This window comes from Rhinolophus hipposideros (genome assembly GCF_964194185.1).
Source record: "Rhinolophus hipposideros genome assembly, chromosome: 14".
Taxonomy (NCBI): domain Eukaryota; kingdom Metazoa; phylum Chordata; class Mammalia; order Chiroptera; family Rhinolophidae; genus Rhinolophus; species Rhinolophus hipposideros.
The window spans coordinates 2,829,116-2,854,243 of NC_138060.1; the positions used below are offsets into that span (position 1 = coordinate 2,829,116).

General features: G+C 41.6%; 1 protein-coding gene across 3 annotated transcripts in view; it reads left to right on the forward strand.

Moving 5' to 3' along the window:
- The window catches only part of EIF4E3 (eukaryotic translation initiation factor 4E family member 3), a 135,593-nt gene that overhangs the window by 71,616 nt on the left and 38,849 nt on the right, over positions 1-25,128 (forward strand). For 2 of the 3 annotated variants that reach the window (XM_081071692.1, XM_081071691.1), the window contains 5 exons: positions 2,101-2,195; positions 3,713-3,773; positions 5,996-6,062; positions 9,455-9,610; positions 13,886-15,690. In XM_081071692.1, coding sequence (XP_080927818.1) covers positions 2,170-2,195; positions 3,713-3,773; positions 5,996-6,062; positions 9,455-9,610; positions 13,886-13,932 — 357 coding nt within the window. In that variant the 5' untranslated portion in view covers positions 2,101-2,169 and the 3' untranslated portion in view covers positions 13,933-15,690. Of the gene's footprint in view, positions 1-2,100; positions 2,196-3,712; positions 3,774-5,995; positions 6,063-9,454; positions 9,611-13,885; positions 15,691-25,128 lie in introns of those variants that run through there. The other variant, XM_081071690.1, reaches the window with a different exon arrangement.

Sequence of the window (25,128 nt, forward strand, 5' to 3'; positions counted from 1 at the left end):
TTAACGTGACGCAGACTAACAGGAGGAAATGACCTAACATTTTGTATGTACATACGGGGTTTCCAAAAGAATATGAGACTCGAGGACTCATGGGACAGTTGAGGCTTGTATGCCATTGTGGACTAAGGAGAGGGCGCAGGGGTCTGGGACTTCAAAGAGAAAGTAGGCAGTTCAGGTAGATGAGAATGAGCAAACGTGTAAACAAATTCCTGCGGGGCCACCCAGAAACAATGGGACACGGAGGGGAATGGGACACACACACTTGCTTGGATGCTCCCTGTCGGCCACACTTAATTCATGTGAGCTGAGGTGAATATGCTAAGGCTGCCTTCCTGAAGCAGGTTCTCGTACCTGATCCTTCAGGCAGGGCGTGGGGAGGGGCAAAGGGTCCTTCTGAGTCTTTTGTCTCTTAAAAATAACCATCTTGAACCATCAGTATCCCAAAAGACATATTTTGGGGTGCCTCAGTCCTCCCCTAGGGACCCGTAGTGTTTGAGGACCTCTTGTTACTGCAGATCTGTTTTCAGCTACTCGCCGCGTTGGCACTTCTTTCATACAAGGGATCCAAGACATAATAAATCTGCTAGCAGGTAGGTTTTTGCCTTCAGTTTTATCTTACAGTTTATTGTTGCTGCTCTTGCAATTAATTCAGCTTTAATTTTTACATAAGACAGGCTCAAACAACAAGTAAGGATTATCGTTCAACATAGATAAAATCTCATTCCACCAATGCTACTCCATTCATGATGCCCTGGGCTTCATCGTTCTAATTGTTCTATTACTTGTGCAGGTGTCTTCAGACCCACTAGGAGACACAGACAGTTACCTTCTACTTACCTCCCCACACAGAATGAGATCTCTCCTTTGTGTAGTAGTGCTATGCATGGAATTCAGAACAGAGTGATTCTATGGCCCGGACCAAACAAACTGGGAAGGATTTTCTTCTTTGTAAACTTACCCCTCCACCTAAGCCCGATGGTCATACCAAACAGTGGGCAGGTTGGTCTCTGTGTCTCGGTTTTCTCATCAATAAAACAAGGATAATAATTGTACCTCCTAATGAGGGTGTCAGTAGGATAAATTACATAAACATGGTAAAAGTTCATAGCCCACAACCTGGCACTATTCTTGCTATTACTATTATTCTGTTACTGTTACTCTTGTTTTTATATAACCTGTTTCTGTCTACTAGCTTTGTGTGTCTTCTTTAGTTCTGGCTGCTAACAGAACGCCATAGACTAGGTGGCTTAAACTACAAACATCGATTCCTTCCGATTGTAGAGGCTGGAAGTCCAAGATCAGGGTGCTAGCGTGATCAGAGTCTGGTGAGAGCCCTGGTCCTGCTTTACAGGCAGCGAGCCATCTCCTCGGTGTAGTCTCACATGGTGGACACAGATGGGCTCTGTCCCTCTTACAGGGGTACTGGTGCCATCATGGAGGCTCCACCCTTATGATCTAATTACCTCCCAGAGGCCCCACCTCCTAATACTACGCCATTGGGGGTTAGGGTTTCACCATATGAATTTGAGGAGAACACAGTAGCCATAAGACCCTGTATCTTGGGCAACTGAGCTGTTCCCTGTTCCTTCTAGGAGGGAAGAGGAAAGGGACAGCGCACCTAAGGCGACTCCTCTTTGTGTCTTCCTTGAGACCTGACCCGCAGTCCAAAGCATAACAGATTCCTTCCAGGCTTAGAAGGAAGACACAGTCTGCTTTATAGGAAGCACGTCTGCATTATATATCAGTGCACGTACAGCACTACAGACTGTTCGATGCCATCTACCTGTCAGAAGAATCATTAGTAAGATCCTTACTAATTAGCAAGATCCCAGTTTGATGTGGAGATACACTGCTGGGAATGTTTGCTTAATAACCACTGCACCCTGGAGCACAGAATTTGGTCCGACTTCAGCGAGGCACATTCCTTAACGTTATGGTACATTTTCTAGCAGAAAATTAGAATACCAAGAAAAATGTATTTTGATTGGATAGGATTTAATGAGAATCTGATTTTTTTTCTTTAATTCATTAATTTATAATCTACTTGCATAGTGAAAAATCAAAACTGGGTATATTAAACTAAGTGTTTTTCTTTTAAAGATATTCTGGAGTGTGTACAATAATATCCCTCCTGTCACTAGCCTGCCTTTGAGATGTAGTTACCATTTAATGAGAGGAGAGAGGCGACCACTCTGGTAAGTGTCTCACCTTAATTTGAGGTTAAGGTGGGAGGGAAATGATGGTAAACCTCATCAAATACTTCGCGTTGACTTGGAAGGCCACGGCGCTTTTCTCCAGGTGATGCTGGATAGTGATTATAGCTATTACTTAATTATGGAATAAGCCCTTCACCTTGGGCCCAGGATAATGAGAAGGTTCCAGTGCCCCCCTGCCGAGCTCCCCAAGTGTCCCTACCAAGAGGCCCTCAGCAGTGCTCTCTACAGGGTGTTGCGTCAGTTGGGTTTGTTCTTTCATTTGTTCAACAATGACCCCGGCAGAGGAGTGAAAAAGCTCGCAGGCCGGTGGGAACTCAGGGGGACAGATGTGGTATCCACATCTACTGGTGGTTGAACGATGACCATGGCACCTCAGACCGTCTCTGGATGGACCCCTTAGCTTGGAGGTGACCATGGCTCAGGGCCCAAGGGAAGGTAATCTCCTTCAGTAGCTGGTTGTAGTGATGAAGGTAGTTTGCCTAGGCTGGAGTCACAGTTAGTAATAAATCCGTGTTATGTCCCTCAACCGTTCTAAGTTACGTACTCATTAATAAAATGAAAATGTACCTCAACTCCTTTGGTAGAAAATGACAAGAACCTAACATGAGAGAGAAAATTAGTTTTTTGGCCCTTGTAACTGAGAAGTCCACTGGGCAGGGCTGATTTCTGGCAGATCTGGGTGCTCAAATGTTATGAGGAACCTGATGCTGTTCATTGATTTACTCTGCTTTCTTCTGCATTTGTTTAATTTCCAGCCTGTCCCATCTGTGGTGGCAAAATGGCTCACAACAGCTCATGTTACGCCCTATAAGGATGTCAGCATCAGCACTCACTAGCCCCAGTAGAAAGGCAGAGCTGGCTCTCATTGGCTCTCGTGGGTCACCCTTCCATCCCTAGCTAGTCACAAATGCTAGAAGAGACAGTGTTCTCTTGGCAAATGTGGGTCACAAGTCCACCTTTGAAGCTAGGGTGTGGAATCATCCCTCTCTCAACGGGTCTGACATAAGAGTAGGGGACAGGTGGCTCTGTAAAGCGAAATTGGGATGCCCTTAGCAGAAGAGGAAGTAGATACTAAACAGGGAAACACAGCAAATTCTCACCACAGGGCTGGGTCTTCTAATAGACCCACAACACAAAGTTGGTACGAGAATCAGACAAGGAGATGCCATGATTGTGATACTCAAATGTAAAGGCCTTTACACGAGCATTTATATTAATTTTTCCATCCCCAGATGGTCTCGGGAACCTTTCCTCACCACCTCCTTGACGAGGAGAACCTGGTGTCCCATCACCTCCCCTGCCCTCCCTGTCACTGAATTCCATTTTCTTCCCTCCCAACCCTCTTCAGCTTCTATTTCCAAAGGACTAAGGGAGAGTTTATTGGAAAATACTGGGTGTTTTTTTTTTTTGTTTTCAATGTCATCTGTTGTTAAAGTAAATATGTGTAGAACCACTTAATCCTTGAGTGTAACTTTAGATGTTGGTCTTTGATCCAGGGAAGAGGACAGTAATGCAAAGGGTGGCGTATGGAAGATGAAAGTGCCCAAGGAGAGCACGGTAGGTTCGTCGTTCTTTCCTAGACCTGACTACGCTTGCAGGTGTCGACTGCAACGATGAGCATTAATTTTGTGCTTTTCAGGCAGTCTGCCTGGTGGTGTCAGAGAACAGAACTGGGGGTGAGAAATTCAGTTCTGACTTGAGTGATTTTTCTGCCTTACGCTGTCCCATTGAAATTGTTGTTGTGCTTCTCTATAGAAGTGGTGGAATAATTTTACTGTGTTTTATAGTCTGAAGAGCTAGATGCCTATAACCTTTACAGAAAGCTTCTTATCTTTATGGGGGTCATTTCCTCACCAAGTCCTAATGAACATATAGAAGTTGGTTTACATAGCGAGAAGCAGGACGCTTCCCACCAAAGGCTCGTCCCTCCTCCAATGGGGGCTAAGTGGTTCTGAGAATAACCATGGTACAGAGAGGGGGTGCGGGGAGGCCTCGCATCTCGCCATCCTTTGGGGTTTCACACGAGGCTATGCCGGCCTCGCCCTGGGGCTGATGAGAACCTAGTTGGAAGGATGGCCTGGTGGGGTCCTGGTTTGCAGTGGCCAAACCTCAGAAACCTGGATTCCCAGGGGTGGGCTCTGATTCATCATGCTGACTGAAGATGAATGTTCAAATCTGTTCCTAAGCCCTGGGAAACCAAAAGTCTTCTTTGAAAATAGATGAAAGGGCAAATGCTACCCATTCTCACCTTTTCATGGTTTCTTTCATGTGGATAAGCTCAAAGTATTGAAATGTCTCCAGAGACCAATAGGCTTGAGCTGGAGTCATTTCCCTATAAGCACATAGCTGAAGATATTGCCAGATTTATTTCTTAAAGACGCAAATATCAGTCAAGATGTGTACCTCCAAGGTTGTCCTATTTTTTGGCATACATAATAAAAAATGTGAGGCCTATGAGTCCTATGAATCCGCTCTGTCCCCCTTAAAAATGAGAGAAAGCAGAGAATATAAAAGAAGAGAATGTGTGTGTGGTTTTTTTTTTAATTTCAGTAAGAACAAGTTTTCCTTTTCATGTTATTTTCTAACACTAGACTTTGAATTCTAGTAGAAACATTCATGATGCCAACTTTCAGTGAAGACAGGCTGAAAGGCACATTTTTCCTTTCTGTTGTTAACACACTTGCCCACATTCAGTCACAGAGAAGAACTCCTCATGTCTTTACATGTATCCTCTTCTGAAACAGTTTGGCGCATGCTTAATTGTCAACGAGTGGGAGTCTGGTAGGCCAGCCTCGTCTGAATTCAGAACACTTCCTCTCACTCCCTCACTTCCTCTCTCCAAACAGTGTAAGAGACTGCAATTGGGACAGACAAAAAATGGAAGGGATGATTTCGAGATAGGAGACAAGTAGACCAGAAGGGAGGGTCCAGGAAAGAGAAAAGAAGATCCTCCTTGAGAGGGAGAGGTCGCAATGGTTAAAACTGCTGTCATCCTGGTGAAAAACTCAGCTACACTGCTTTCAGCTCCTTGGGACATAATGCTAAACACTATTAGCACCATGGATTTGTGCTGAGCCCTGGCCGATGGCAGACCCACGGCTATTTGTGGGATGGTTGAGTCCTTCAATGGAAATCACAGTGCTCAGTCCTTTCAATGCACTTAGTGACTGATTTCATGGTCACAGCCCTGGGAGGTCGCCCCTGTTACTGTTCCCTGCTCACCTATGGAAACTGATGCTCATAGAGGTTGATAACTGTCAGTGCTCTTTACTGTGTAACTTTTGGAGTACCTTAGAAACTACAAGAAAAGCAGAGGACAGGGTTTTGAAGAGAAGACTCTTACTAATAGTGTTCAAATGTAACCAGCTAATACATTATAAATCCAAGAATGGTGAAGAAATCAGAAAATTATAAGTCATTTGAAAGCATTTTTCCCCGTTCCTTGAACTTCTTCAGATTTCCACTAGAGATTAGCTTTGTGATTCTGGACACAAGATGTGTGACTTTGGATCACTTGTACCTTATGTGGAAAGTTATTTGACAAACAGTGCGATACCTGCCCCTATTGTGAATGTTCACAGCTGTAATGTGGAGAAGTCTGTGGGCGCCATGTGTGGGCACGGGGAGTGTGTGTGGAGTTGCAGAAAATATGACTTGTTTAGTTCTGGAGATAATTGTCTAAAAATATATATGTGTGTTGTTGTTTTTTCTTTTTCTTTCTTTTTTCTTTCTTTTTTTTTTTTTGTTTGTTTCTGTTTTTTATTCTATTCCCATCCCAGTCCACAGTTTGGAAAGAGTTGTTGTTAGCGACTATCGGGGAGCAGTTCACAGATTGTGCTGCTGCAGGTAAAGAAGCCACAGCTCCGGCCGTCTGCTCACGTGTGCTCGGCATGTGCTTGTTCCTTGCAGAAGTCTGTTTTTGTGTGTTTGACTTTTCACATGTTTTGAAGTTGTCTATTTTGTAACTGGGAAGTTACTTAGGTTTTTTTTCATGTGATTGTGGCACTTAAGTGTTATATGTGCATATTATATGTATATACGTCTGTGTATATGCATATGTATTTTTCCCTCATACTTTATCTTAATAGTATCTGGGACCATCTGTCCAAAATAAATAGGCAGAAGAAAAGAAAACTTGGTATTAATTGGGCTCTTAACAGAACTGTGGTTGGTTTCCTAGTCCAGTTCTTCCAGAAGGGAAAAGTGCCTTTGGTGTCTAGTGAAGTTTGTAGTTAGGAAGACACAACTCTTTCTGTCCCTCTCAATCCTTTTCCCTTTTTTCCTGTTCTTTTCTGAGTCCCCTGCTCAAAGAGAGCGATAAAGGTAGGCAGGGTGCCCCCAGCACCATAACCCGACCCCGCTAAGTGAGGCTAAAATATAAGGTCTTCAGTACTTGAGAGACCATTTTCAAATATTGAGTCAATTTCTGAGAGCCCCTTTGAGTGCATTTTTATTTTGCTTTGTTTTTTTTTTATTGTTGTTGTTGTTGTTTTATCATGAAACCACTCAAAGAGGGAAATTAAATTGCTTGTTTAAAGTTTTATTTTTCTTGGGTAGTTCTTTCTGGATGCTTCTGAGGTAACATTAGATAACATTTTTCCTATTCAGCTTTCAGTTAATATTTGTTTTTAACAACTTGGTATTGACTAATTTGCCCTCAGACATCTTGGATGGTCTATCTTTAGAAGCCCTGTAAGCCTAGCCCGTGCTATGGCAACTTTCAGATTCATCTCACTAGCGGTTTCAATAATTCTGCTGTTGTTTGGCTTTCTTCTTACACCACTTTTTTATTTACTTAAGACAAAACCGGGGTTAAAGTGAAATTGTTTTAAAAGCACAGATTCCTTCTGTTTTAATAGGGAGTGGTTAGCAACTTCACAATATGCGGCCAAAAATACATCCTACGTATAATTATAAATACAGAAATCCCTGGGAGAGGAAGTTTTCTGTGTGAATTATTCCTGTTTCCAGAACCAGGGAAAATTATCTAAGTAATAATAAATAGCCAGGACTAAGTAAAGAAGACCCATTGTTCTGTGGTTGACTAAGGAGACGAGATCACCACTATTAACCATTAGCTCTTCCATTCACCTGGCTCTGCCACTTGAAGCAAGTCAGTTAATCTTTCTGGGCCTCACTTCCTCTATCTTTAAACAGTGGCTCCTCCTAGCTCTACTGTCATATGCTGCCAGCACCCTAAAATAATCAGGCTTTTTTGGGTTGACTCTGCTTATGAATATTATGTTTGCGGGTGGATCTGCCTGTACATAAGAGTGGCGGCCTTTTTACTATGCCATTTCTAAAAGTGCTATGCTAGTATAGTAGGCTATGCCTAATTACCAAAAGCCAAGCCAAACTGCAATGTGGACAATTGGGCATACTCAACATCCATCAGTTATAGAACCCTCTGACCAAAAGCATAGAGGTGGACAACACCGAAAAACTGGGAAGGCCGAGATTTTCCTAAAAGTGTCATCTAGTGACTTCATGGCCATTCTTGAAAGTAGTAAACTGCAAACCTTCGCTCTTCACTTGATGACTTAATGTTTACATAAAAGTTAACATTGAACTCTAACAAGTACATTTTGAAGGTGTAAATTTAAAAATGAGAAACCTGTACATAAAATAATTTTTTTGATGGAATAATAAGTTCCTGTCAGATAGCCATGATCAGATACTATTTTTTTGTGGAATTTTTTGTTTAATTGTGACATATATACAAAAAAGTACACAAGCTATAGTATGTATACGTTGATAAATATTCACAAAGGAAACAGATCCCTGTAACCAGCATCCAGATCAAGGGGCAGCACGTGACCCACCACCCTCCCGGAATCCTGCCTCGTCCCCCCCATCCCAAGGTGGCCGCCAGTTGACTTACAACACCATAGGACTGATTTTGCCAGCTTCAAACATTTATGTAAATGGAATCATTTAGTGCCAAATCATACACATTCAGCCATGATCAAATTCATTTAGAAAGAAAAGGGACAGAGGGACGGAGAGAAGGCAAGAAGGAGGAAAGAAAGGCATTATTTTACTGCAGAGGAATTCCCTTAGTAAATAGGATGTGTGCTTACCTAAATTGTATATAAATACTAGAATGTTTCAACCTCCAGAAGACAGTTGGAAGAACTGATGACAGAAATATTTAGATTTACAGCAAATTAGGCAAAGCATATTCATTAAAGCAACATTTCCTAATTTTGGTGCTTACCTTTCTCGTTTTACTTACTGACGCTGAGTACACACGACAGAGCTGACTCCACATCTTTAATATGTACTGAACATGTAAACCAGGAGTCCAAAGTCTACTCCCGTGACTTGGCTGCACATCAGTGTCCACAGAGTACATGTGCTGCCTGGGAGCCTGTGCTAGTAAACAAACCTTCCGTATCCAGCCACCATTCCCGAGGATCTACAAGGATTGTCTGGATCACAAATCCAAATTTAGTTAAAAAAAAAAGATCTACGTGAATTCGTGTGGGTAAATGCTTTAATGGGCATTCCCTGAAGTGCTGTCAGAGCAGAGCCACACTGGGAAGGTATTCATATTTACTCCTCCTTTATCCACAGTGCTAACAGATGGTCCTTGGTTCCATAGCCCACAGTTTAAAGCCCAGGTGCAGAAGGTGGAGGCTACAGAGAAATACTCGAGAGCAGGAAAATTGATAGGAAAGGAGACAAGCAAGCCCCGAAAAGCAGAAAGAGCAACTGGGGTCACACTGTCCGGGCCCAGTTAGTGTTGGGGCAGGTGGTGCTAACCACCCTGAGACCCCTGAATGCTTGGCAGGAAGTCCAGAGAAACACTTGCTGTTCTTCACAAAGAGAGTCAAGCACCGATGGAAAGTTCATTTGAGTTCACTTGGCTTCCAGAGGGGAGAGTCTTGTGCAACTCATTTGAGAAAAAGTCCCATCAAAACAGTAAGAAATAGTCAAAAAGCTTTGGTAATATGTTAAAAAGGGGAAATTACTTATCTGGAAAATTTGCTTGGCTGGAACACTTTGTTTATCTAAGTCCCTGGTTAAATGTGATGTGATTGCTACAGCTTTTGCCCAATAACTTGCTTTTTGTCCAATAATTCTCCTTAGAAACAAGTATTTATTATGGGTTCTCTTGTGCCACCTCCTTTTTACCATCTTGTTTTATAACGTACAGATACAATGCTAAGTATGTAAAAACAATGCCGGCAAACTTGAAGCTTTCACTCATTTCTTGTTCCCTGCCTTCTCCTTAGATGATGAAGTAGTAGGAGTAAGCGTCAGCGTTCGGGACCGAGAAGACGTTGTCCAAGTCTGGAACGTAAATGCCTCCCTGGTGGGTGAAGCGACCGTTTTAGAAAAGATCTATGAACTTCTGCCCCACATATCTTTTAAAGCAGTATTTTATAAACGTAAGTGCTTCATTTCCAGTTATTTCTTTCTAGATAATTCTTTCGTACTTTTAAAAATAGAAACTGTGTTGCAAATGAGGGGAAGGCAGAATCACTTGAAATTCTATAATCCAGAAAACATTTCAACAAAATACATTTAAGTATTTTTTAAAAAAGCAAGTTCAGTCTCAGAAATTAAAATGAGATTTAATTGTTTCTTAAATGCATGGCTCAGAAAAGGAGATATGTATTGTATTTATTATTTGAGACATTTAAACCTGACCTTACATTTGTCATTCTCAGAAAAAAATTACCTTCTATTTGAAGCAACAATAACAACCACAAAAAAAGTTATTGTATGGACTGGCAGGTAGATATTCGGTCATCCCTTCATGAACAGGAATTTATAATGTGTAGCATATGTATTTGTGAAGGAACAGTTCTGAGCATGGGTGATTGACTGTTCTCCTGAAATGCTAATACATCCTTACTGCGGGTGACTGGGACACAGGCCTAAAAGAGGAGTCATGCTCAGTGCTGAAATGTTAGCAGTATGAACAGGTGTGTGGACCCATTGTTTCCATCATGATTCATGTTCATTGCTTTTGTGTGCTCTCTTGAAAAAGTCATTTTTTGTCATAATGAAAACAGCTTAGTGCTATTAAACCAATGTTTGGTAGATCAAACTTCAGGTTACACTTTCAACGTAAGTTAGAGTGAAGGATTGACAGCCCTACACATGTATGATAAATTTTCTATTTCCCAAACTGTTCAAGAGTCAGTAACACACTTTTTTTAATGACTGTATTTCATTGAATATAAGATGCCCTGGATGATAAGTATTATTTTAGTATTACTAAGGAAGAAAAATAAAAGGCTCCCAATTAAACTATGACACGGTATTGATTCCAGGGGTTTTCATATGTGGGCTGGGAAGTGGGGGCAGTACATCTTAGACTTCCTAAAACACACTTCATTTATTGTTTCACTTTTCTCAACCCCTTGCCAAAATGGAGCAAAAAAAAATCCAATTGTGTTTCATGATTGTCTTAGTATGGCGGTGGATGTAAAACTAAGGCCTCTCTCTAAGGAGCCACACAGCACAGACCACACGATTTAGATTTTAGCAGTGAGACCGACCGGGCACTGCAGACGTCCGGGAGGGCTTCCACTTCTGAACTGGAAATGAAAGTTTAAATACAAGCGCCAGACGGTGCCACTGCAGAAGGCGCTTACTAGCGGTGTGGTGTGGCAACTGCACATCTGCAGATACCATTTCCATTCCTCAGAGAACACTAATTGTGTTTTCACTCCAGATATTAACTGAAAGGTCACTGAGGGCCTTTTCTTACTACTCCACAAAGCTGACCGTAGCAGACACTCTGGAAGGAAGTGTGTTCCATTGCCGTTTATGAACGGGACTAGAACGTTCTTTCCTGGTTTTGAACCAGCTCCACATGTGACTCAAAAGAGAAGAGCGTTTGGGATGATTAAGTCAGACACTCTGGACTTTTGTCCCATTTCAACAGTGTGACCTGGAGCAAGTCACAGTGTATCATCCTTTCATTTTCTCTGTAAATGGTGAGGAGCTTGGTCTGAAATGATCTCCAAGGTCCCTTCTACTTCAAAATTATATGATGAAATTTCTAGGTATCGTGTTGATTAGCAGCAGGTTCAACACATGAGAGTTTCATTAGATAATTAGGCCACAAAGTGCGTGGGCTGATTTTAGGGCATCCCATCAGGTGAGACTAAACAAGGATGAGTCCCTGCTTAGCTGTTGTGATGGGGGAAGACAAACTTGGGGAGAGGTTGCAGCTTGGCCAGTTGAGTCGAGCTGAATAGGCTCCCTAAAGCTAGATGTCACTGTGCGGTTTGTGGGTGCTGCAGAACTGGGTATGGTGTCTCAGTAGCAACCCATAGTTTAATGGCATAAATTCACATTTAAAAACTCAAAGATTATTCACATAAAAATTTGAGTCAGGAAAGAAGAAGCAGTTCTCTTTATTTTACATAAAGCAGGCAGTCCTTTTCTCAGTCGGGTCATATACCACGAACTGCAGAATTGATTTGGAAAAGTGAAGTTTGGGCAGGAATCTGATCACAGCGTGAAGAACGGTCATAGCGTGAGCTAAGTTAGAAATGGCCAGCTCCACACTTTTACTGTCTTGTTAATAGGATCTTGGTGGAAGTATTCGCACATGTACTGGAGCTGGGTGACATGGCAGATTGCCGTGTAGAAAGAGCTCTAGCACATTGTCAAAGCTTCTAGCACGGTGGGTGAGGGGAGGGCTGCCGATAAGTTATATATGAATTGGATAAAGATTGGTTATTTGACTGAGAAACTCCCAGTGTCCAGAGACACCCCCCCCCCTTCCTGCAAATGTTGTTAGGTTATTCAGAGCAGCTGAATGACATGTCTTTTCTGACCTGAGAATTGTTTAGAGCAGACGTTGGCAAACTACAAACCTCAAGCCAAATCTGCAGCACGCACACTCACTGCCTGTTTTTGTATGGGCTTCAGCTAAGAATGGTTCTCACATTTTTAAATGGTTGGGAAAAAAATCAAAAGAAGAATTAGAACACATGAAAATTGTGTGAAATTTAAAACTCAGTGACCACATGTGTATAAAGTGTGTCGGCACTAGTACCACCCATCTGTGTGCCGACTGCATGTGGCTGCTCCATGTGACAGTGGCAGAGTTAATGACTGGCAGAGACCCTATGGCCGGCAGAGCCTAAAATATTTACCCTACGCCTCTTTCCAGGAAAAGTTTGCTGGATTCCAGCGTTTCTATCTTCCCTTTCTGCCAAGGCTTACCTGAGGTAGACAGAGCTTCCTCTGCTCCCCAGGGCTCTCCCAGGCCTGAATTCTCTGTTCTGGTGTCTCCACGAGCCATCCAAGTCGCAGAACGTCCGTGTCTCAGCTACAACTGCCCCACTGTGTCCCTCATTCTTATTACGAATCTTTGGACAGTCCATATTTCCTGATTTTATAATATGCAGCCCAGCATCGACATGAGCTCATGGTTCTCCATTTGACACAGCAGCACTGTACATTTTAGTGCAGAGCAGACCATATTTTCTTCAGTGTCTGCCCTGAAAATCTTTCTTAAAAGGAAAAAAAGAGAGAAAAAAACCAACATAAGTGAAATATTTGCGAAGGTCTACTTGTGAGCAATGTTCAATTAAATCAGTTTGGATGACAGGCCTCCCTTAGGAGTTCAGCCAACCAGAAGTGACCCTCGGAGTTACAGGTGTCCTTCTAAGGCTTTATCCAAGTGAAGAGCAGGGTGGGGTGAACATCCAGGATGAGCCTTTAGGGAAGAAGGTCTGTGCCCCAGCCCGCACCCCACACCAGTCTGAAGAATTTAGTCCATATTAAACCCAGAGAATTGGGAGAGGCTAGGAGGGAAATGGGCCAGCCCACGTGTGCCTCCAAGGACACCGTTACTGCTGGTCTGGTTGCCGGGACAAAGCACTGGACCCTGAGTCGCCCTTGGCTCGTCAGACCCACGCCATGGAGACTTGTCCACTTGAGAGAAGGGAGGCTGCCCTTGCTTCCTGGTGATAGTTAAACATCCAGATAGGAGATTTTCAGTCCTGGCCCTTTTGCCTTGGAGGAAATGTTATGTATTTCATAAGTCTCCCATTTCCCACTTCCACTTTGGAAAGTTTTAAGTCTTTGAAAAGTAATTTTGATAACTTTTATTCTAGAGGTTTTAATTGTAATTGGTAATTTTGCAAGCCAGACAATAGAACTGGGGAAAAACAATCATTGGGAAAAATAAAAGACCCATCAATTTTATGAAACTTCATGTCCCACAGAGGCTGTTCAAAGGTGGGGAGACATAATTGTCACCACCCTTGTGTTGGTCTTTGTTTTGTTTTATTTTTCTTCCATTTTATTTTTCAAGATAGGCTTGTGAATGGCCCATCTTGGGTAACATGAGGCCCCTGCCTACCCATGCATTCTGTGGGGTGCGTTTTTCCCTGCAGCATTTGCTCAGAGCCCAACATACTCTCTTCATCAGCTTGTTGGATTACTCATCGTCTCCAGCACAGCAAGAAGAAACAGGCAACATGCCCGTTGCTTGTTTATTCCTTGTTTTAATTTTCATTATTACGTTTCTCAGGAAATGCTCGCCTTAGCTAACAGTTATTGGCACAAAAAGGTATTTGAGTTCTTGCCAACATTTGGGGAAACTGAATGAGATGCCTTAGAGAAGGGTTGCCCCATCCTTTGCTTAAAGTTTTCTTTCCTTTTTTTCTTTTTTGTTTTTTTCTGTCCTTTAGCCCATGAAGAGCATCATGCTTTTGAAGGTGGACGTGGAAAACACTAATTGCACTCTGTAAAGAATTCTTTGTGCTTTGCTGATTGGTTTTGGAAACGGTCTTAACAGGAGGGACAGTGAAGAGAAGAATTGCCGAAGTCCGATGCTGGTCAATTTAGAGCGGGTTTCTGTCCTTGCAGATTGGGCAATTAGGGCTCAAAGTGGCAGGTGGGGTGTGGGAGACTGTGTGGGTTGCTATCATCATTTTTTTTTTTTTATTTGCTTTCTAAGTGTTCTGTTCACTCAATTTTTTTCCCCTTTTAAATTTCTTATTTGGTCTAATTATTGTTTTCTACACCCCCCTTTCATTGAGGCACAAGAAATGGGTTTCCCTTTAAGTAGCTCTGCTGTACCTAGTTAATGAGAAGATGCATAATCATGGCAATACTGCTTTTGAGAAACCACAGTGTACTTTGGGGAATACTAGCTAGTGGAACCTGTCTTGATTACTTGTTGTGACACATTCCTATGTACTATGCACTGGGCATTGTCTTTTCTGTCCCAGGGAAAAGAAAAACCATACTCAATCAGATTTTGCACTGATGGCACACACATCTTTTATTTTTCCTTTTTAAAACTTTTTTTATTTTTTTTTTTAGCTATAAAAGGAAAATAATAGTTGGGTTGCCTAACATGTAAACTATAATCACAGTTGATAAGTCAGGATATAAGTCAAATTCTAGGTTTTGGACTCTATGAATATATTTCTAACCAGAATTTCATTTGGCCTTTTCAAAGGAAGGTTTAGAGGGGTAGCAAGGGATTCCTCCAAATAGGAAGCCTTATATTTCTGATTGAAAAAGGAGGCAATATTTTAATTGTCTGAACCAAGCTTCTCCTGGAAGGAAAACCCTGCATGTAAGGGTTTCCACGTCAACGTGTGTCGTTTCCGGTAATCGGCAGCCCTCCAACCCGGGACTGCCTGCCTTCCATTCAAGAGCAGGAAGTTCAGTCTCATTTCCAGGATGAACGAGAACACGCACAAAGTTGAACTTCCAGTGCATTCTGCTCGTCTTGATTCTTTGGAATTGTTAATACATCACCTACTATGTTGCCAAAGAAACACGGTTTGAGAAGCAGCAGAAGCCTCCCCGGGGAGCACGGAGCCGTGCTCAGAATGCCCCGCCGCCCGGGGGGGGGCCGCCTGTGGAGCCGCCAGGGCCCGCGCCCGGGCCTCGGGGGGATGGCGCGGGCCTCTCGCAGTGCCCGCAGAGGCGCCTGGGCTGCTGCGCGTCCCACCTGTGCGCGCACAGGAGCGCCTGCTTTCAGACGTTTTAAAGGACTTTCAAGGACATCTGTTCTGGAAAGCTGTGCCCCTTCACTGGCCTTACTACTTGCACATCAGCCATAACAGCAGCGATCAGTTTTTTAAAAAGGCTTTGTTTCTAAATTTGAGTTTCTTCAGGGATTTCAAAATGAGGTATAAGGATATCAGACCCATTTTCCAAAAGCCGGAACTTATTTAACTTATTTAACTTAATGTGCTAACATCCAACCTGTTTTTAAATTATTCATCGGGGATTGAAAAAAGGTATTCTGGACATGAATTAAAATTCTTTTTTTATATAACTATTTTTCTGATAGATTAGAAAAAGGATATAATTGAATTACCTTCATTATAATTGTCAGATATATTCCATAATAAGTGGATTTTGAAGTATTTTTATTTTTGAACTTTATTTAAAAGCATTGTGATGACATGTTCTACTTCTGCATGTATGTAGCCTTTGAAGTAAAAATAAAATAAATAGGAATGTTAGGCTCACATTAATGTTTTCTAGTTTCTGTTGTTTATGATCATGAAACATGGCTTAAGACACAAAGTAGATTTTTGTCCCAGAGAACTCGTGCAGCTGTTTCTGACCCTGTGGAAAATACCAACTGTAAGAAGGATTTGATTTGCCTAAGTTAAGAACCTATCATCTAAATTGCTTTAAGAGAGGATTTTGTCAGATTTTGCTTTGGAAATTGTTCTAATTGAATTTTTAGTTCATAAGAGACGCTGAATGAACTAAGCTGATTTAATCAGTTAAAAAAAAAACCCTCTCCTTACCTTCTTGGATTAAAGAATCCAATACTCTTTTGAGATCTAAGGGAGTATTTTGTGGATCATGTGACTTTTATGTTAGGGCAGTGTACTCATCTCCACCGCTGCTGGGGAAAGTGAGATGTCTCAGTAGAATCCTATTTTGGTTTTGTTTTTCAGCGAAGTCCTTGCAGGTGCAGCCTACGCTCTCCACACAGAGACACACAGAAGCCAGAGGTCACTTTCTTGTCTTTGTGATTCCTCAGGGTCTGTGATCAGAGGCAGGGACCCTGAGACCAGTGAACTTTTCTCCTCCCAGTATTCCCCAGGTTGTCCGAGCTCGGGGCTTCTTACATCAAGAGAGTACACCTGCTAAGTGAGGAGGGACAATACTCACTCCAAGTAACTTGCCTGTATTTCAGTTTGCTTTTGTAAGCACTTCCTGAAATGCTGACTTTCTCAGTTTGAAGACTGCATTTCAGTACCCCCCGCCACTTTTTCACATTTCTGAAATGAGGGTGTAGTTTGCAGTGAACATGTAGACTTAACATAATGTGGCTATTAAATTCGTGGTACAACTGACAGGGGAAAAAACACGAAAAGAATAACACAACTCTCATAAACCTTAAATGCGTTTAACTTGACTCGAACCTCAGCTTTCTTCTTGAATTTAGCTTATATCTACATCATGGATCTATTTAGTCATGAGACTTTATAGTGGAAAGAAACATGGAAAAAAATTGGGTCCACTAGACAGTGTAACATCTACCAACAGGACCTTCGCCAAGTCTGTTTTTTGTGAAAGGAAATGGGGCTAGCGGGGCACAAATATCTGCAGCCTGCATCCTGGGCCAGGCTTCCTTAAAGCGAGAACACTCCAAGTCTGTCAGCCCAACCCCCAACAAGTCACCCCCATCAAACACGAATTATCTGATCCAGTCTGGCCACTGATAAGAATGTACAGAATCAGCCGTCCTCGTTGCAAACGGTTCGCGTCTCTCCCTCTCACGCTCGTGCCCACAGCAGTGCTGCAGTTGGGTGTTTGAAAACCGTCCAGGTAGGGAACCCCTTGGAGCTCACGCGGGCCTGACCGCGTTTGGAGCGGCCACGTGGTGGCGCTGCCCTCCAGCCGGCGCTCCGGGCTCAGCAGCGGGATTGCTCCAGCTGTGCTTGTGTAATTAAGAGTCTACTGCGTTTTGCTCTTAGGATCTTACAAAAATTAGATTCTACCAATAGAAGTTTAGCTCTCCTACACCTAATAAAAATGTGTCACAGACAGACCTCTCCAGACGTTGACTTAAAAAAAATCTCAACTCTTAGGATCTCATTGAGCCTAAAAAGCAGTTAGGAAGAGAAAGAATGAAATAAAGTAACATGTAGAAAAGATTTCTTCAAATATTGTGCCCAAAGGGGAAAGTTAAATTACGGTTTGCTTTCTTATTTTAGCTTTCTGAATATGGAACTCCCCTTTAAAAATATGTCTACTGTTCACCTTGCTTATACTGTATGTTTCTATAAGATTTCATTTATTACAAATGAATAAGTAGAAGACTGCCTGTAGTAGTTTATTTCTTAAAAGAATGTATTCGCATCAATTGAAAATTACAAGAGTTTGGTGACTTAGGATTGTAAAAAGCCTGGATAATTTTCTCAACAGCTGAGAGGAGTTCAGAAGGTGAAGAGGAAAGAGAGAGGAACGAAGGTGCAGTGGAAAGCCGCTATGAACCTGTGCTCCTGTGTAGTACCTAGCGTGGGTTCTTCTTCTCCCACGAGGAACAAAGCCCAGATAGATTCCTTACACATCTGACTATACTGTTCTGTTTTTATTTTCTATTGGCTTTTCATATGCATGAAAATCTAAGCACACTTCTTATTTAGGTTAACCCATTTGGGCTAAAAGTCTACATTTTGTGTTGTAGAGGTACCTTCATCCAGCTGACACGACATCATTTTTAAAAGAAAACTCATAGACTCTTAGAATTTTGGAGTGGAAGGGGCCTTTGAGATCATCTACCAGTGCTTCTCACCTCTCAGCCTGCAGAAGAATCACTAGGTGCTTGCTTAACGTGCAGATTTCTCAGCCCAAACCTGGGGACACTGATTCAGTCTGCCCGGGAGGTCTGGATATCTGCCTTTTTAACAAGCTCCCCAGTATTCTAATGTGGATGGTCCTCAGACATCACTTTGAGAACCTCTGATTGTATCCACCCCACATATGACAATGACAAAGCCTGTCCTCCCCCAGCCCTTTCAGGTGACCTGATGAGAATGTTTAATACCAACAACCTTATGAAGGATGGAGAAAGCCATCATTATGAAGACTTGAGAAGATGAGGCTTGTAAATAAGAACTTTATGGCTAGGATCACAGCAGTAACAGGTCGCCCATGTCTGCAAGCCTGTAATATAAAACCTTTAATACAGAGTGGTGCTTTTTTCTAAATATCGTTTCAGCCTGTTAAGAAAAAAGAAATTAATGTTCAGAAAAAGTAGTTACTCCATATGTACAGTAACTACTTTTCTATAATGTCTTATGGCATCTGGGGTTCAGCATCATTGAACAAGATTAAATGAACGTTATAGAGCTACAAAAATTGCATGTAAAATAACGCAAAACTGTTCACATCACTATCAAAGTGGCCTGGGAATGAATTTCCACTAAAATTAATTGTCACTCCTAGATGTAGTTTAGCAAAGCTGTTACTAAACTGGAGGGATTCTTGAATACAAGTGCCAAAAAATCAAATAAGTATTCCCTAAACTACCTGAATGATAAGCAAAAGTCATTGTAAAGTCAACATTGTTTTGTCCATCATTGCTGCTAAACTTCAGAGTCCCGTGTATATGTGTGTGTTGGATGTAACTTACTAGAATATCCAGTAAAAATCACGTCTTGGATATTCTATGCACTTGTGTCCTTCAGAAATCATGAGGTTGAAGGAATCTGTGTTAAATGTTTTTGTTTGGGTTGCTGCCTGAAAAAAAAGTTATCAACTCACTTAATGAAATGCAAATTTTCTTTATGAAAATTTCAACTTCTAATGTTTAAGTCTAATGTTTAAACTTTTATATTGGAACAAGTGTTTCTTTGGGAATTATTGAGCTGGCAACTTAGTGTTATGTAAATGAGCATGAAGTAAATGAGTGTTTCTGAGTTTTCTATAGAAAATTAATGGTACCTCTCTTTTTACATATGAAGAAGCAATGGTTAGTGAAGGTTTAAGGTGAAAAATTTAATTTTTAGCACTTTATATGACAAATGGAGAATATTAAGGAACTTTGAGCATTTAAACAAACTTACAGGGTTTCTGTTTTCAAATAGAGCTGTTAATTTTGTGAGCCTACATTCAATCCCACTCTCCCTCTCCCCCCAAATTTCTCAGACCTTAATCAGGTAATATAGCTGATAATTTCTGTACGGTTTAAAAAAAAGTTTTAACCATCTTCTCAGTAATTGTTTAATAACAAATCACCATCTCTTTGCATGTATACTCACTGCAATTTTAGTTCATTTAAATGGTCACACAAAGGATTTCGAAGCTTAAATTAATGAGTATACTTTAGCATGGGGCATCTCGCACCATTTGTCCCCAATTTAAAATCTTATCAATTGCATTCCAAATCCTTCATTCTTTCTAATTGTCTTACCTGTGTAAGTTGAAGCAGGTTTCTTTGCCTTATGTTTTGGATCTGCTTGTGCCCCCACCCCCATTGTATACCATCTGTGCCCTGTACCGTTGGGCCCTTCACATATGGCTCCAAGCTGGTGTAATGCCCTGCCTTTGATCTGGCTTCATCCAGTGATTTGCTCAGGATTTCTAAGGTCACACTGAAAACTTTTCTGTTCTAGTTATTTTTGATTTTATATTGTGTGTTGTGTTTGATGTTCGGATACATGTGAAAGTTGCTTCTATAAGTCAGTAATTTTTATTCCAGCCTCTTGCAGCCATAAGGTAAGACTAGACTGTACTTTTCTTACTTGAAAATATAGTCATTTATGTGTTTCGTGCAAATGTTTAGCATTTTCATGCAAAAGTTCTTGCAGTTTTCTAATTTGGGACTATATTGGTATGGATTTGTGCTCCTTCCTTTTTCAAGAGTTAACTTTGTGGGGTGTGTTTTAGCGTTCAGTGGTTTGTAGAAGTTTATGCTGAGATCTTTTCTAATCTGCTGCTAGTAATTCTCACTCTGTGATTGTGTTCTATAGGATAGAAATGGCGTTCTGCCCCCCTCAGGTCTAAAGTTTCGTGCACTTTTATTAACCACATTGCTTCATCTTAATGGAGTTCCAAGTGTGTGTGTGGTTGTTGTCCTAACCCTGCTGATTCCCGCACATGCGGGAACTCATGCGTGTGACGCCCCTGTCACAGCGGGGTCTGTGGTGCTCTGACAGGGGCAGTGAGGTCTGCTTCTAGTCTCCCCTGGTGAACACTGATGGTGACTGGGCTCATCTTGGTCTTTTAGAAAGCACATTTCACCTATTTTAATTCTCTCTCTTTACCCTCTACTAAGGGTGCCCTCATTGTAGAATCACGTACTCTTATTTCTCTTTTTGTCCTCCAATCGGCCTGTAACATTCAGTTGTTCCCATTTAGCCAAGTAAAGTGAAGCTGCTCCTCCTTTCTGGGTGTCTAGTATGTCCCTTTAAAACAAACAAAAAAATACCAGCAAACTCTTTTTTCTCCCACTCATCTGCACACTTTCCTGTCACTGTAGAAGCCAGCAATTCAAGATGATGTCTGTGACACCCAATTCATTTTAACGTGGTGAATTTAATGAAACCTTTGAGGGGTAGGGCACAACACTGTGAACACTTTAAGATTTCCTAATGTCTCCTTCTCATTCCGCGGCCGAATGCTGTGTGCACTTCCTCATCCAGTGGTTATCGCTGCACTTTGGGGACATGTTCTATGAGCATAGGCTCTGCCCTCCCACCTAGGACGCAGTGTTTTAGGGCCTGCCAGTGATTCTTTTAGTGCAGTAACTGCTGTTAAAGAACTTTGAACTGCTCTCATTAATGAATGTATTTTTTAAAAATCTCTGGAGTCCTACAGGAGGATAGGACTTTTGTTACAGAAAGATAAGAAAACAGTAGCACTTACAAGGCTCAGCAAGTTAAAATGTATGTCATTGAAATATGCATCTACTTCCCATCACCTGGCTAGGCCGCAGTGCTGACTAGCCTGTTTCTTGCCAGAGAAAATAAGTTTAAATCATAAGCATATTTAACTAGCAAACATAAATCGTAAGCCCTTGTAGTCATGAGCGTGTTGAACTCTGGTACCGTTTGTGCAGATGGTATGGTTAAGTGTGTGCTCCTCCCAACCTCAGAGATGTGGACAAGCCCTTACTCCCCAATTTCCTCACACTCAGGACACTTAAATCATTTGTTTTTGCACAAATAGAATTCTACAAATCATGGACCTAGAGGAAGATTTCAGGTCTTAGGAAAGTTTGGGGTTTTTTCACTCTCTCTTACTGGAGAATGATGGAAATGAAAGTTAAACACGAAAGCCATGTTTCCTTTTTAGGCAAAAATAATTGGCGTTTCATGAAGATAGCAAGTTAGGAAGGACAAGACTTTGATTTTCAGAATATATCTTTTTTTAAAAAACATAGAATCATAAATAAAAATTGAACAGAAGTCTTTTGACTTTCAAAGAGTGTTCCCCAGGTGGCTATTCTACAGAAATACTTTTAGATACTGAAAACAAAGCTCCTATTGTAAAAAAAAAAAAAAAATATATATATATATATATATAAAATGTGGTAAAACAACACATTCAAGCTGACGTGCATTGTGTGGTAAAATGTTAACATTTTGGAAGCCAGTAAGCATACTTTATGTAGTCATTGATTTTGTTTTATGAAACGTCACTTCTTAAAACCTTCTTATGGTAAAATAAAGAGACAGGAAAACCACCCAAAACCAATGTGTAACTTAGTAGATTGTTATGAGGAGAATACTCTTATAATAACACTCAGGTTACACCTTGGCGAGTCACCCAGGAGCCCCCTTCATGAGTCGCCTCTCCCCCCCTAAAATCACCATTCCCCTGACTTACAGTAGGCACGTCTGTCTTTGCATTTCTTTCTGGTTTTATCACTCAAGTGATAAACGTCACTTTTATCATTTTGTATAGAAGCTTCTATACTAAAGAAAGTTGGGTTCACAAAAGTTATGTGTAAGCCCCTTAAGTGATAGGTGCAGAATGACACTCTGTAAGCAATTGCTGCCCCCATAAATCAGCGATTTGGCAGTTTGACAAGCTTCTGCTGTAGTGTGTGGCTCTGTTCATAGCTATCATCTCAATAACGAGAGCTAGCGTATATGGAGTTCCATGCCATCTAAGCACACAGATAATTTACTTCTCCCTAAAACCCTATGAGGTAGATACTGTTATTGTTGTCCACATTTTCTCTATGTGGAAACCAAGGATCAGAGAGGTGAAATAACTCGCCCAAGGTTACAGTCTGTCGCAGAACCAAGACACATGTAAGGGAGCGCTCCAGCCTGTTCTCCCAGCGCTAGGCTGCCCTGATGGAAGGTAAGGATTCTGCTGGAAGAGAATTTTGAGATTTCTTGTAAGAGCTTGTTTCTACAGCAAAGGATCTATAGCTTTAAGAAAAATACTGAAAAATCACTGGTCTAGTTCAAACTTTTCCTTGTGCAAATGAAGAAATGACCCAGAAAGTATATAAAGAATTTGTTTAAGCAGTTGGTGGCAAAGTTGCAGCCAGATCCCCAAATCTTCTGGCTGTTAAAAATCAATGAGCTTCCTTCATTTCATACCCTTACATGGAAAAAGTACACATTTTCTAATCTGCTTCGTTGTATCAGTTCCACAAAAGCAGATTTGACTGAAATCAGTTTATAGCTAGGACACTCCATCCCCTTGCTTACTTTCTCAAGGTTCTAACTGGGAACTAAAAAAATTATATTTGACGTTTGCTTTATGCGCATGCCTAACACTCTTCTCCAAAGAATGTACAAGAATAACACATTTGCTGGTGTGGATGGCAGGTGAAAAAGAATTACTGGTGTAGTGTGGGCAATTCAACATATTCATGGCCAATTCTGGATTATCCCAGCACAGATGGATCGTGCAGCACCCTTCTTCCCCTTCTCACTGGTGACCTTTAACTATTTGTGTTTACAAATGCTGCCACCCGGGATTGGAAGGGAGAAGAGCAGAGAAGATAGGATCTGTTTCTTGAGCAGAGTGTTATGTGTCCTAGTAAAATGATTGGAGCTTTTGGTGGGGACTGTGGGAGTGTCTCGGGGTTGGACCCCTCTGGGATGCCCAACGGAGCCTCGGATGTTAATCATGAGAAGGGAAATAAGCTGGCATAATGCAAAGAGCTTAGTTTGGAATTTGCTTTATTGGGTTGAAATCCCTTTAGCTTGTGCCTTGAGCAAGTTGCTCATCTTCTCTGAGATCCAAATTCCTTACATTTAGATGTGAAAAAGGTGGAGTTTCTTCAAAGCAAATAACACATTTAGGCACTCCACTCAATACTTTGGTCACGTAGAGAGTTAATAAATGGTGCTTCCATTGGTTGACCGGATCCATTTGTCCACACAGTAAAGAGAACGAACTGATCCAACTTTTGCACTTTCCTCGTGAGGTACTGAACTTCAGTTATTTGAGGTCCTGCAAGTAGGTGTTGGCAACACTGGCCAAACTCACTAGTCTGCGAACTGCTTGTCTACTGATCTTTCTACCTCATCACACTATATTGGGGAGACATCTGCCTTCTTCACTTGAGCTCTCTGTTCCTGACTTCAGGGTCAATTTGCTGTGAACCAACTGAAAACCTGAATGAACCTTCCAATTAATTATTTTCTAAGGATGTTATTGGCCTCATCACTCAGGAATATAAGAAGAAGTTCACTTAAGGCAAATGTTTTCCAGGCTGAATAAATTCCTGTTGAAGCCTCAGTCCCATATTGTCCCCTGTGGATTGTAGGCTCTGATTGGCGGAGCACTGGTGGTCGCCACCGAGAGTTCCCGGCATGCCATGCATGTATTTTAGTCCTTGTTACCTTAAAGGGAAGGAAAGTTCATAGGCAATAATAGAGCTGAGGTGAGGATTGTTTGGGATATTAACTCATTCACTCAGTAAGTATTTATTGAACAGCTATGATGTGCTTGGCGCTGGGGATACAAAAATAAGCAAGACATTGTCCCTTCTGCGTGGAGCTCGCAATGTAGTCGATTGGTAAATGTCATTAAGACTTCTGAATGACTAGACCATAAGAAAGGCAGGAAGTATATGGTAAACATCTTTGAGTCCCGCATACTATGAACTCAGTGCATGTTTGCATGAAGGAATGTTGAATGTTGTCATAAGCGGTTTTCTTTAAGTCAAAATCGTATTAGATTTCTGAAGGTGAGTGTTTTCACTAATCTCATTATTGTTTTAAAATTCTCTAATAATAGTTTTGACACTGAATTCGGTAACCACAGGAGCTGTTTATAATTTGTTGGTGCTTTTCAAACATCTTGAAAAGCCAAGCGAGCCCTTGACTTTTGCTCAGTAATTCACTGTGTCTTTATGAATATACCTGAGGGGTAAGCTTCATACAAAGGCCTGTGCACCAACATGTTAAATATGGGGATTCTTACACTGTGGAATGTCTAAAGAGTGCTCACTCTGTAATTTTTAAAAGCCCTGTAATTCTCTATAAAGTATATATAGCATCTGAACAAGAAATATGACACTAAGTCTAGGATTAAATAGCATCTCAGGGCCACTGCCTTGTGCATTTTCAGCAGGTTGGGAAGTCGTGTAAGTGCAGGTTAACGAGACCAGAACCTCCAAAGTGAGCATCTGTCCCCTGACCCAGCTGGGGACCTCTCCGATTATTCATTCCAGAACCCTGTGCTGACACTGGGTTCAGCGCTCTGCATCTCCCACTTGTAGTGGGCTTTTCAGATTGGCAGGAGGTCAGACCCTTCCATCCGCATGCTTTGTGTCGTGGCTAAATGTTTTCTGGGTCTTGCTTTGTAGCCCTGATAACTCTATTTTCAAAATTAAAGTAAACAGAAGGAGACCCTGGACAGGGAGTGCTCCGACTCTGACCACTTGTGTGGAAAAGGATTTTTTTTTCTTCTTCTTTTTTTTAAGTATTGTAAATGAGAACAGGCAGCTGTGCAGAGAAGACCTTGTTCAACT